Source organism: Strix aluco, chromosome 5 (genome assembly GCF_031877795.1).
Source record: "Strix aluco isolate bStrAlu1 chromosome 5, bStrAlu1.hap1, whole genome shotgun sequence".
Classification (NCBI taxonomy): domain Eukaryota; kingdom Metazoa; phylum Chordata; class Aves; order Strigiformes; family Strigidae; genus Strix; species Strix aluco.
In genome coordinates, this window is record NC_133935.1 from 48,702,349 (window position 1) to 48,715,743 (window position 13,395).

General features: G+C 36.6%; 2 protein-coding genes across 5 annotated transcripts in view; both read right to left on the reverse strand.

Annotated features, from left to right (window-relative positions):
* Positions 1–2,607, reverse strand: part of MYRFL (myelin regulatory factor like) — a 49,068-nt gene extending 46,461 nt beyond the window's left edge. Inside the window, exon 1 of the mRNA XM_074825444.1 lies at positions 2,522–2,607. Within this exon, the coding sequence (XP_074681545.1) occupies positions 2,522–2,567 (46 nt within the window). The 5' untranslated portion in view covers positions 2,568–2,607. The remainder of the gene's footprint in view (positions 1–2,521) is intronic.
* A 2,667-nt stretch (positions 2,608–5,274) lies between these two features.
* The window catches only part of RAB3IP (RAB3A interacting protein), a 34,326-nt gene continuing 26,205 nt past the window's right edge, over positions 5,275–13,395 (reverse strand). For all 4 annotated transcript variants that reach the window (XM_074827250.1, XM_074827248.1, XM_074827249.1 and 1 more), the window contains 4 exons: positions 12,599–12,711; positions 8,549–8,648; positions 8,376–8,445; positions 5,275–5,634 (listed from right to left, as the gene is read on the reverse strand). In XM_074827250.1, coding sequence (XP_074683351.1) covers positions 5,552–5,634; positions 8,376–8,445; positions 8,549–8,648; positions 12,599–12,711 — 366 coding nt within the window. In that variant the 3' untranslated portion in view covers positions 5,275–5,551. The remainder of the gene's footprint in view (positions 5,635–8,375; positions 8,446–8,548; positions 8,649–12,598; positions 12,712–13,395) is intronic.

Consider the following 13,395-nt stretch of genomic DNA (forward strand, 5'->3'; position numbering starts at 1 on the left):
ATAGGAAGTAGCTGATTCTAAGATACAAGTGTTTTAATTAAAAATAATAATTTAAATCATAGAAAAAACTTCTATCAAAGATCAAATCTTTAGCGTGGGAGTGAAATGAAACAGGAAATACAAGAACTTCCCAGACCAGCCACACAGCAAGAGAAAAGCCATATACTTAAACAAGAAAAAGCCAAGGTCAGATCCCAGAGTCATATCTAATCTAAAAGGTCTATTAACTATTGAAAGAAGTGATCGGCAGAAAAACAAACATTATCTCATTTTCCTTGAAAAAACTCCTTTTTCAGACTGTCCCCTCTCAATATTGCAAATGTAAGTTTATCTTACTAATGAGTGTCAAAAAAAAAAAAAAGCACTGTAAGGAACTAACGAAATGGGGAAAATGGGATCCTTTTTTTGCTCATGAATTTCAAATAGTCTTACAAAAACAGATCTATAAATGCGCTTAGCTGCCAGCTGATGCTTTTGGGAGACAAATCTGAACCACTGACGAAGCAGAGAGGCTTCCTCAGCAGTGGCATTCTCCACTTGGTATTGCAGGACTCAGCTTTTCTGTAGCCTTGACAGACAATGTTCTAATGCTACTATGACTAATCGCAGAGACAACCAAATTAGCACAAGCAGATTATTGCTCTTGCCTCATGACGTGTTATTATAAAGCTAACCCACAAGCTGTAGTGCTAAACTGGAGAGGCCACCAGTTAAAGCTGGCCTGATACTCAGTGAAGCTAACCCCTGCTTGAAGAGTGCAAACCCTATTTTGAATCAGCTAGCTCCCTTTTCAGATTTACCTATGGTTTAACAGCAAGAGGAGCCTAGCTACTGCGTGCTGAAAGAACAATTAGCTCTTGTAGTCTTGACACATACCTAATCCCAGTGTCCAGACAATGAAATTCAGCCATCTAACAGCATCCCTGCATGCCGCATGGCATTAGCAGACCTTTAGTCGTATTGTAGCACTACACAGCAGAACCACACATTACTGAAGGAACATAACCTCCCAAGATGTTTCATTTTTCCTGCAATTAAATGGAATCAACAGGGCTTCTCCCCCTCACGCTGGCCCAGACAGATGTTCTACCAAGTACTTTCTAATAAGGGTTAAATTACTGATTGTAATTCTGGAATTACAATTAGTAATTCTAGTTGAAGAGCTCATACAGCTAAAACCTCTGATAACTTCTACTGTCAAGGTATCACTATCACAAAAACCAACAGAACCTAACCCATACTCCCTAGAAAGTCATTTTCCAAGTCAGTTTCTGAAAAAAAAATTGAGATAAATTTTTTTATATAATTCATATCCAACACTATTTTGAGTATTTAATAGCTATGCAATGCAGTACTTGAACAAACAGGTTGATAAAAACAAACATCACGTAGCTAAAAGCAAAGCCAAGAAAGTTTGTTAGCTTTTGATCTCCATGACTTAAAGTGAACTTAAGAAACATGGTATGAATTTCCTAACGTCTATGAACAACACGTTTGCTGGCTAGCAGCCCTAGCTTGTGGTTCACTGATTTAAATGTCTTGGCTTAAATACATTTTCTTGATCAATGCTGGAGAATCTTTAATTTCCTTAATCTTTAATTAAGCACAATGGAAATTAAATGCAGGGAAATAAAAATTGTCCACATGATCCAAAACAGAAAAGATAGTTTTCCAAGTTACTTTGAGATCAGTATCACATGAATACTTGCACAGATAATAGAACGAAAACAAATGCAGAAAGAAGCTTGGAATAGAAAGGTTAATATTAAAACAAAGAAAACCACAGTGTGAACTGGATGAAGGGAAAGAAAAGATTTAGTAAAAAATAAAAAAGTAAAAAATACATAAGCTTTTGAATAGCCATTTTGAACCACATTATGGCAGTGCCTGAGAAATGCAGTTTTATTATGGAGTCTATTAGAAGGTAAATTGTGTGGTAGGAGAAAGGCTAACGGGACCCACCTGAATGTAAAATGCCTTTGGGAAAAAGTCAGAAGGACAAATCCCAGCCAAAAGACAAAATCACTCCGAGTTTTAACTTCTCAGAAGGATCCCAAGGATACTGCCACGAATACCATTTTACCAATTCTAATCAGGCTGTTTCCAAAGAGCATTAGTGGAAAGAAACCCCTCTTTAACCTGACATGTTATGACAGAGCAGGGAGGGAGCTTTCTAGCCTCATGAAAATCACTAAGATTTCAGAAGTGATAAATTGCAAGGAGATCTTAGCCACCACCTCCCAGTTTTCCTTCCTGGCAATTACCACGGTGGTACTGCAGGCTCTGCTGGGTCCACCTTCCCTTTGGTCTTCTCTGGCTGAAGCACAAAGGAAAAGGCACTACACCGCGTCTGTACCATTTGTACTATTTCATTCTGGTGCCACCTTACGTGATAGCTTTGTGTAAATAGAGCTTTAGGTTTCGGGGCTCTTTTTCTTCCTCCTTTCTTCTTCAATTAACCCCAATTACTGTATCTTTGCTGTCACCAAAAATTGTTAAGACTCTCTTAATAGACTCTTACCTTCAAAGAACTGCTGCAAGGCCTCATTTTCTCCCACCACATCCATGTAAAGCCAGTAGAAAATGTTTTGCTTTCCTGCTGCTTGAAGAGTCCCACTGAGAATAACGCACCGTCTCTCTTCCAGATGATTATGAACATGCCAAGGAACACATCAGTTTTTGTTGCAGGTTTCAATGACTTTGTCCCAGCTGATTTCATTCCTCCATAACTACAGCCAGGGCTATACCTAAACTCTGCTACACGTAAAGGAGAATCTGACAAGGCTTTTGAGGCAAGATGGTGGTGATGTGCATTCTTCCATTCAGTATGTCTAATGTCCTCGTTTTAAGGACCTTTGGTCTCAGTACTAACCATAATTACACATGCGCAAAAAATGCAGCAATAAAAATTACTTATCTTGTCTCTGTACTTTCACACAAGTGATGTAATTAATACTACTGATGAAAGCAACAGCAATCAAAAGCGCAAGAGCAAAGCCATCACCAGTTTTGCCGTGTGTACTATCCCATTTAAGCAGCTGAGCATCAGACTATACAACAGCTCTAAAAAAACTGTGTATCACAGCAGTTTAATTATAGGGAAGCAGAACTTCTACATTATGATTAACAAAACTAAATTACAGATTAACCTGTTTGTCTAAGGTAACACTGAAAAACATAGAGGAAAGCTGAACATTGAACAAAGGTCTTTTAAGGCTAGTAGCAAACCCTATTTCACTGTCCTTCAATTGATCTTTGTGCACTGAAAATTGCCCCTGTTCTATCACCCCTAAGCAAAGAGGAGAAAAATATTCAGATGTTTTGAGTAGGCATCTGTAAGAGGCATTTGGTTATGAACAAAAGCTTCAATGAAGTCAAGAAATCTGAAACAAGACCATTTCCTGAAGTAGTTATATTCACCAGACAAGTAACTGTTGCGCAATTTTTACAAGCCTCAGGCACTCACAGTGACACAGGTTTCTCATGATATATTGTATCATGATATATGAAAAGTTATATCAAAAATATAGAAAAGAATTTCAGGGAAGGGACTTGACAACAGAAGCAAGTCGATCAGTATTCACAAGACGTCGATGTAATCGAGTCAGTCGTTACCACTGAGATACTAGGGACCTCAAAGATGTACCCTATGTACAAGAAAATCACCCCAGCATAATAAACTTTAGATACCATTTATGTCTGGACACTATCATGTATAGAAAGGACCCTTCTCTCTGCTTGAATGAGCAACACTTGTAAAGGATTATTAAATTAGAATAGCAGCAGCTACCAGCTATCATTTTCCTACTGTTAGCTAATCCTGGAAACTGTTTGATTTCATTACGTAAACTAAGGATTAACAACCATTTAGGAAGCATTTATGAGCCTAACATAAAGCATAATGCCAACAAATACAGTTTGTTTTCTGAGAGTCAGTAAAACCAGACTTCCTTAGCATTAGTGAAATAATAAAAAACCTTTTAACAATTGAAGGTAGAATTCTTCCAGGTTTCTGCAGTAGAAACTAGTACCCCGTGATAGGAGATTAATAAAAATATTTAATCAGTACTGAAATAGCCCAGGCTGGACATACTCCACTATTAGTAAAATATTTAGGTCCCATTGTTTGTTTTAATCTTAATATTGAAATGCCTGGTCAAAGCCAATGCTTGCAAAGTGTTTTCAGGCACATAAACGTGCAAGCAACACAAGCATGGCATTGAATTTCACTGCTCCTTCTATTTGCTTTTGTAAAAACAGAGAACACTCCAGTAAGACAGTGAAGTGTGTTATTTTTGTTCTGCATTAAACAAAAGAAATCTGATCCACCAAGATGCTTTTTGGTAAAGAACCAGCTATGTATATAAACTCGCCTTTACTTCTGATGTTTGCCAGTTTACCTGCCAGTGCTTTAAGCGCTTATCTGCAATTGATAAATGGCTGTCATGATCAAGACCTAGTGTTTTTCCAAAAGGGCTTTTACACAGCAAGTCTACCACCTACCCACAGCTATGTTCCTTGTAACCTAATCGACTGCCTGCTTTCAGCTTAGACTATGCCCAGGGAAAAAGTACTACTTGAAGTGCCCAAGTAGCACTTGAACAGAAAAAACATCTTCCTTAAGAAGCCATGATCCTTTTTGGGGTTCTCTTTGTAGCAATTTGTGTGTGTGAAGAAAGTGGTAACATTATATGGAAAACCATCACCAGCATGTTAAAGAAATCACATAATGGGTATTTTTCAGTTTCAAGGACAGCTGTGGGAAACTGATGTATAAAACACTGGAAACTGGAAATCCCAAAAAAGCAGAAGAAAAATAAATTAAATTTAAAAATTCTAATGAAAGAAAATTAGAGGGGAAGAGAAAGTTTTTAGCAGTTAGATGGGGTCAGGACCAATTTCTAACCAGAGTGACCAAGGTAATTTTATTGTTCCTTGATGTCTGAAAAGCACGCTACTTTAGAGAGAACTGATACCCAGATTTATTATGCTGTTGAGTCTTCACTACATAGGTTTCTCTTCTTACACTGTTTTAAAAATGAAAAAAACCAGGAAAGCAGCACTTCAAAGAATTCCACGTTCTCCTAGTTGTCTCCTAGCATGTACTGACATACATGCCTAAAAAGCTAGATACATGTATCTAAACACTACAATGAAGAAAACATCAGGCATTTATTACCTCTTCATAAAAACATCTCAGTTTTACATTATGAAATGACTTATCAGGGAGGTTAACATCATTTTACATCACAAAGAATAGAAGACAGACACTGCTTCAGACTAACACTTTAATCAGTTTTGTTTTTAAATGTTAATTACAATCACTAATACACCTGCAAGTGCTTACCACATTTGTTCAACTAAGTATTATATGTACGCATATACAGCATAGGTCAGTTTAAAACAATCACAGTACTTCTTAGTGCAATCTGCAAAAGGAGAAGGATCTGGACCCACTTTGTGGAAATAAATATCAAATGACAAAAAGAGATTCAGCGATTTTAGTTATGTATATTCAATGAAGTTCATGCATGCTCAAGAGTAAAAAGATTTAGAGCTCTTCCTTGTAATAGCCAAGTTTTGCTAGTGACATCTCTCTTCTCAGCTGCATAACTTCCCAGAACATCTGATCCACTAAAAAAGACAGAAATATCATTAAACATACTGAATTTGTATTTTATTTCAACTGATGTATACAGGCTGCCTCACTGTACATCAGTTTAGGGGAAATTCAGAAGTAACAAACATCTAGTAAAACCAGAATTAATATGCGAGAGGGCTATTTGTGCTTGGTTGTGACAAAATTTATTGAAGTATTTATTTTAAAAATTCTAAATGATGGTCCTATAAAAAATACTCCACATTTTAGATGATTTCGTTTTAAATTGGGGAACAAAAATACATCAGTACTTATCAGCTTCAATTAATTGCAGTTTATCATTTTAATTGTCCTACCCCTTAACTCATTTTCTTTAAAATTAGAAGACTACAAGAAAAAAAAGTAGAACTTGTTGTATAACAAGATAATAATTGTTTCATCACAGAATCTGTAGTTTTGTTATCGCTTTTCCATTTGTAATCTTTCTTCCTCCCAGTAATCTGCCAGCAACAAACTAGGGAGGAAAGACTTTTTTTTTTTTAAAGTTTCATCTGTATTTTGCTAAACTTGATGAGCCTAGGACACACCTTAAGCTTCTAGACGCCACAGCAATACAAATCAAAATTATTGACTATGTAATTATTCAGGACAAAAATAATTGCCATGCAGTCAAGATCATGATATAGAATGACTACAAAGATTATTAACCTGAGCAACAAGTACACGGTCTTCCCTAGCATATTTCAAAAAACACTTTTGTAAAAGTGACCTCTGTCTCAAAAATTGTATGGTGGATGAGTAGAAATACATGCAATGCATTACACAGACAATTATCATGAGTGCCCACATTCTTGTAAAAGTATTGTTGAAATATTTACATAAAGCTACAAATGCAAATTTTATATTTTTAATGGTAAAGATGACAACGTAGCTGAAACACCAATGTCAAGTTTTTTTTAAACTTCTTATGAAGAATAACTAATTATGATAATGCTGAAAATATTTCATTATGTGATGGAAAAAATACTAATTTAATCTCTTTATCTCAATAGCAAAGTAAACAAATTTTAGTTGAAACTATATAGGTCCTTTTGGTCAAAGTAAAAGCCGTTTTAACTATAAACCAAATTAAAACTTAAATAACACATTTTCAAGATCTTCTGCAATGCTAGTAAATCAATAAAAATTACCACCATCTGAAGGTTTTATTAAACAATTTAGTGTATGAAATAGGTGAATTTCTGGCGAATTCCATGAAAAAAATTCCCTCCGACAAGGAAAGTTAACAGCATTATTTTTTGTAAGGAACAGTCTATCTATCACCTCAGGAGTACTTCAGATTAGAAATGGAAACAAAAGATTTAAGTGTAGCTAAAATACTGATCTCTTGAAATTGGGAAACAACAGAAGAGATGACTATACGTGACGTAGATCAAAGTGGGGCCAATTCTAGCCAAATTCTGGATGAAGAAAATCCACACAGACTCAGAGACTGGAAGAATGAACAGCACAGACATCCATAAACATTACAGTACTGTTTTACACTACTTTCAAAAATGCACCTGAACTAAAAAAAATTAAGTTTTAAAAGTAAAAGCAATTTTTTTAATTAACTATAGACACGGGGCTAATTACACTTTCCACTATCTGTGCTTAGCAAATCCAGGAGCCTAAGTGATATGGTCTGTTTCAAAAAAACCTTGGACTGAAGGTTGTTGGGCAATATTCTTCGACCTGGACAGGAAATACAATTAAATCAATTGCATACAGTTTAAACACAAGCAAATCATCATAATTTCTTTTATAGTGATCAACAGGTAAACTAGTCTTGCAAATGAAGACCAATAACTGCAACTCCAACACACAATGTATTTTTAAATTCCAGAATTAACTAACTGCGTGTACAGTGCACGTACTTCCATAACAATCTTCTTTTATATGGACATACTGAAACTGAATAGGAGAGTTAAGCCAATGCCCAAACTAATGCGCAGACAGAGTTTAAATAGGCAGTTGCTGGATATGCTTCAGGAACAAAGTGACCAAGTAACAATGGGGGGGGGGGGGGGTGGGGGGGGGGGGGGGTGAACCATAGCCTGAAGCAATGGCAGTAAAAACAGATTTCCCTTTTGGAGTGGGGGGTAATCAAGCCTTACATTTATAACCAGGGCCCTAAACAAGAGACTTTGCCATGCAGCAGCAATGACCAGGACCTCATTTCTCAGCTGCACTCAGATGAATGATTACAGTATGATTTCCTGTTTATTTTTCACAACTTAACCCAAAATATTGTCAACCTTGCCATTTCTCCCCGAAAGATAAGTCTGACAAGAACTGCTGTCTGAATTCTCAATGCACAAAATGAGAAGACACACCAAAACACCATGTGAAAGAAGAAAAAATGGCCCAGACCAAACCAAACTAAGGTTTTTTTGGTCTAAAATATCTCCATATTCTGTGAAAGAGACTTGATTTTTTAATACTGTGTGGAAAAACTGTGACTAATTCCTCTCGTTACAGAATTTTTCATAACATTTCTTACTGAATAATGTAAGGTGCTTTTAGATGGACTAAAAATCACTGCTTTTTGATTTGTTGTTAAAAAAACTTTATTGGAGGGTGGAATATCACCAAATTCTCGTAATTACAGCAATGACCATCAACAGATGGCTTTCCTGTAATGTCAGGTCACTACTACGGTGTACAAATAGCAAGTTTTAGGCACATGCACTATGTAAATTTCTATTTATTATGCCAAATAAAATTTCCTACTCACCATCTTGCTGCTTCAACAGTCCTTGTTGGATGTATCGAATATATGTAAAGAAGTTACACACAGAAGTGATCTGAACCCAGATAAAAATAATGGTGGTTAATATAATTTTGTACAATGGTACTGAAAAAAGAACTAACTACTACTCAAAATGAAATCACAGTAAATCTACTTACCCTGTAACGACAGAAAGGAGAAATGTAGTAGTAACTGCTTGAATCTCCTAATTTGATTCTATGCTTGCATGACTTACTTTGTCCACTGAGAGCACATTTCCTACAAAACATAAAGTTTGCATGATTAAATAAACAAATCTGACATTAACGTCTAAACATCTGCATGTGTTTAAGGTGTTAATGTAATTGCTTCACACTGGCACAGATATTCTGCCTTCATTTTACAAGCTGCAATTATTACACTATGTTGTCAATTATTTTAGTTCCACAAGGACTTACTTTGTTTCAATACCACTGCATCGTGATGCATTACTGATTTTAAAAACGTTCAGCTCTGGTCATGTCCTTCCATATTCACTAATTCAAGTTGGATTGACAACTCTGAAACAGTGGGATTTCTTTTAACTCTTCATATGTGAAATAAACATTTTTTTTTAAATTCTGCTTGATGATGCATTTTATCATCAAAAAATCAGCCCTACAGAATAGCAGTCAATTCTCTGACGCCTCTCTCAGATGTGTTCTAAGACCAGCTTTGCATTTATGCCCAAAGTCATATTTTATATTCAGAGCACAAAATAATTTGGGACAATGGAAAACAGGCTGTCTGGCAATATTGCTTTCCACTACCATTACAAAAAGTGATCGTAAAATCAAATTTACTTCTGGTGTATTGCAAGTATGTTGTATTCAGGAACAAGGAAAGGTCAGTAGTCACCACAAATTCTTCCCAGAAAACAATTCCGGAAAACGCAAAGAATTTTAAACAATTTCCTCCAAAAGTCTTTAGAAAACGGTGGTTTGAATCTCTTGAAGAAATTGCTATTAATACAATCTTAATAAATGTAAATAAAACAGGAATTTAATTTATTTGGATTTTCTATACTGCAGCATCTTAGATGAACTGGGTTGTCATGGCATCCACTGTTTCACTGATTTTAAAAGCTGCTGGCTCTCCTCCCTTCCATTTCTACTTCACAAAATTAGGGAGTCTAAGAACAAGCAACCTTTCAAAAGTGAGACAAAAATTACTAAGCTTCTGTGGTTCTAAACAGTGGCTCAGAAGCCCTTTTAAATAGCCTGCAGCTGGTCCACAAGAGAAAATGGAATAGTGTATATGATTTTCCACAGCAATTTATGAGGACTGACAGCAATCCATTGATCCAAGAAATCCTGCAGTAGCTGTCCTGGTTTCAGCTGGGACAGAGTTAATTTTCTCCCTAGGAGGTAGTACAGTGCTGTGTTTTGGGTTCAGTGTGAGAATAATGTTGGTAACACATCGATGTTTTAGTTGCTGTTAATGCTTAGTTGCTTATGCTAAGTCAAGGACTTTTCAGTTTCCCATGCTCTCTGCAAGCAGGTACACAAGAAGCTGTGAGGGAGCACAGCCAGGACAGCTGACCTGAACTAGCCAGAGGGATATTCCATACCATAGGGCGTCATGCTCAGTGTATAAACTGGAGGGAGTGGGCCAGGAGGGGCTGATCACTGCTCAGGGACTGGCTGGGCATCAGTCAGCAGGTGGTGAGCAATTGCATTAGGCATCATTTGTCTTTCTCACCTCTTATTTCTCTTTTTGTTATGTTCTTTTTCATTAAAATTATATTTTATTTTATTTCAATTATTAAATTGTTCTTATCTTAACCCACGAGCTTCACCTGTTTTTTCAAATTCTTCTCCTCCCCATCCCACTGTGGGGGGGGAGGAGTGAGGGAGCAGCTGTATGGTGCTTAGGTGCCAGCTGGGTTAAACCACAACAGTAGCTCAAGCAAGCTGATCACAATTTCAGTCAAGCTTTTGTGAGAAGACAGACGGACTTTCAATGCTAGGAAAATAATGCCCTTCTTTCCTTCTGGCTATGGAATTACCTTCTATATGTTATCTTCCATCACACCAGGTTCAATGCTGGCATGGCAGTTACTGCTGCTGACACAGTTCTGCCCTGTATAGCACACATGCAGCTTAGCACTTTGTTCCCCATGGGGACAATTATTCAAATCCTGTGGGGAAACCCAGCTGTCTTTCATTAAGGCAGCACTTACTACACACCATCAGAGACACCATTCAATAACTTCTGTGTATCAAGAACCTTTCCTCACTATTATCACAGCTGTCCGCCCTCCACTCCTTATTTTACTGTTGGGCTATTACCCACTATTTTATGCAACTGCACCCCCATCCCCCAGGCAATTGTACAATAAAATCCTTTAAAAACATTAGTCTAGTTTTTGTTATTTTTTATTTACAGTTTGTCTATATTATGTTACCTATTTAAGAACATGGTTTCAATAAAAATAGTGCTTTGCACTGTATAAAAATAAAAAATGTGAAACTGCTACTCTGATTCAGTGAAAACTGGAACACCTGTTTCCCATTCAATGCCAGTAATCCTATATAAGGCAAAGTGCATTTGCTGTCAAATTACCCTTAAATACTGCATATTCCTTACCTATTACTTATCTAAGCAATACCACAAAAGTTCTTGTTGCTACATGACAGCGGGAAAAGGAAGAAAGGAGTATGCCTGGCCTTTTGATACACCTAAAGTAACTACATTACAATTTGTGCACTGTCATCTCAAAATGTTAATCTATACCTAGCCAAATATTTAAGGATTACAAAAATTCTAATTAAACATTTATCTTACACTGGAGAAAATAGGTTAAAAGTCTCACGAGACTTCTGAATGATTCAACTGAGTCTCCTGGTTTTGAGTAAATATTTCATCATGTCAAGACATTGGGAAGTGCCTTGAACCTCAGTTTGCCAATTGCTCTTTAATGACACATGACTGGTTTCAGTAGCTTCTGGCTGTCCAGATTCTCTATTGCATTCATGGAACACAGCTCAGTGGTGTATCTTGGACTTGAAATCACTGTCCCCTGAGTAGCTCCATTATTGGTGGTGGGCCCTCCTGATGAGGGGCTGTTACAGCTCAAAGAGCATGTTTTCTAGTAACAGGAGATAGCTGAAGAATATATGAATGCCTGAATTTTGTAGACTAGAAAGGATCAAAGACTAAGTCATAGAACACAATTTTTGTTTTGTACAGCTTCTTTAAAGAGAAAGTAAAAAATCTTGAACTGTTAAATGTTTTTTCTCTTCTGCTCAATAACAGGAAAAAGAACTAAAAAACAATAGCGACAAGAAAAAACAAAAAAATCTTAAGAGTCAGATGAAAACATTTTGATGCACATTTTCCATCACAAAATTGAGCTCTGTCAAAACAAATACTACAGAAAGAATTGTCAACTTGTCCAAAATATCTCCAACAGAAAAGTCAAGGCTTTGTCAATATTTGGAAGGCTCCAGATTAACACTGACCTTGCCTGCTTAACCCTGACATACAGTACTAAAGCACACTACATATCCCTTCCTCCTCCATTATCCATCAAAGCCCCAGTGCCTCAGGCAAGTCCCTCCCACCTAACTTTAATGTCAGTATCAGTACCTGACAACAAGTCTTGATTCAGATTCCTCTAGGACCATTCCAAAATTTCTAATAATCTTCCTCATTCAAGCATACTCCCTGCTTTAGATTCAAACTCACCTTCACCCCTGCTTCATTACATTCTTCCTGCTCAAATTCAGAGGATTTACTCTATAGATCTCCTCTCAAATCCTTCAGCTACCTTTGTCAGTGTGCTATGTATGTCCTAAATTTCTTATGCCACTTCAGATGTCCCATATTCAGCCTGTACTACTTCAATACCTGTTTCTTTAATGCCTTCCAGGTGATAGCCCCTAGTTCAAAAGCATCTGTTTTAAGTATCAGGATGGTCTTCTTCAAAGAAGTGAAGGAAACAGCTCTCCCAAAATGGGAATTTGTCTTAAAAGTCTTGTTCTATATTAGTCTTTTTTAAAGTTTAATTCATTAGTTTCTTACTTTCCCCATAAAATTTTCTAACAGCAAAGTCTTGAAGTCTTAGATTTTACGGAATAAAGCTTAAGATACACAAATTTGACTGAGATGATCAGTTGATAGCAGTTTTCTCAATCCAAGAGTTATCTCAAATGAGTCAAGATTCCCCCTCTGTTAGCTTAACATACTTTGGTCCCCCACATTCAACTGCAGAAGCTTTCACAAATCGAACAGGTTGCAAGCCAACAGGTTCAATGCTCAGAGTGTTGTTTTCAACAGCTTCCAGAACAGCTGAGGCCAACTGCAAGAGAAATTTAGAAAGCAGTTAAAAACAGCTCCATGTTATCCATTGCCTCAAATCAGTGACATATTTCTTCTTCTGTAAAGTTAGGAACACTGACAAAAATCAACTCAAACAGATATTCAATTACAAATTAGATTTTGCTTTCAGCATGAGCAAGAGGTCCCATTTCCAGGCTCCTGCTTAAATTCTGCCCTCCAAACAACACTGCCCTTCCTGAGGCAAGATAACTGCCTTTATAGCTGGGAATATAGTCAAGCATGTTTGAAATGCTAACTGTATTTTCAGTCATTCCTCATAAGCCCAAACAGCACATACATTTGTACATGGAGTATTCTTGTCAGACTGGATACAGCACAAGCTTTGTTTATTTAAAGAAACTGCTTAATTTTGTGTTCTATAGAAACACAAAAAGATGCAAATAATCCTTATCTTGCAAAACACAATGTCACTGGTTTTCAGCCAAATATAGCTTTAGAAAAGTTTTCAAACAAAGCCAACAATATATAGAAAAGCCAGTTGCAACTTTCAAACACTGTCTAGTTAAAACATCGTCTTTATGAAAAAAGGTGCAACTTTGCTCAGAATGTTAATTCTTTATAAACACACAATCTTAAGACACTAGAAATATGCTCATTTTGCTTGATTGGACCTAACACGTGCCCAAGTATGGACAATAGCCAT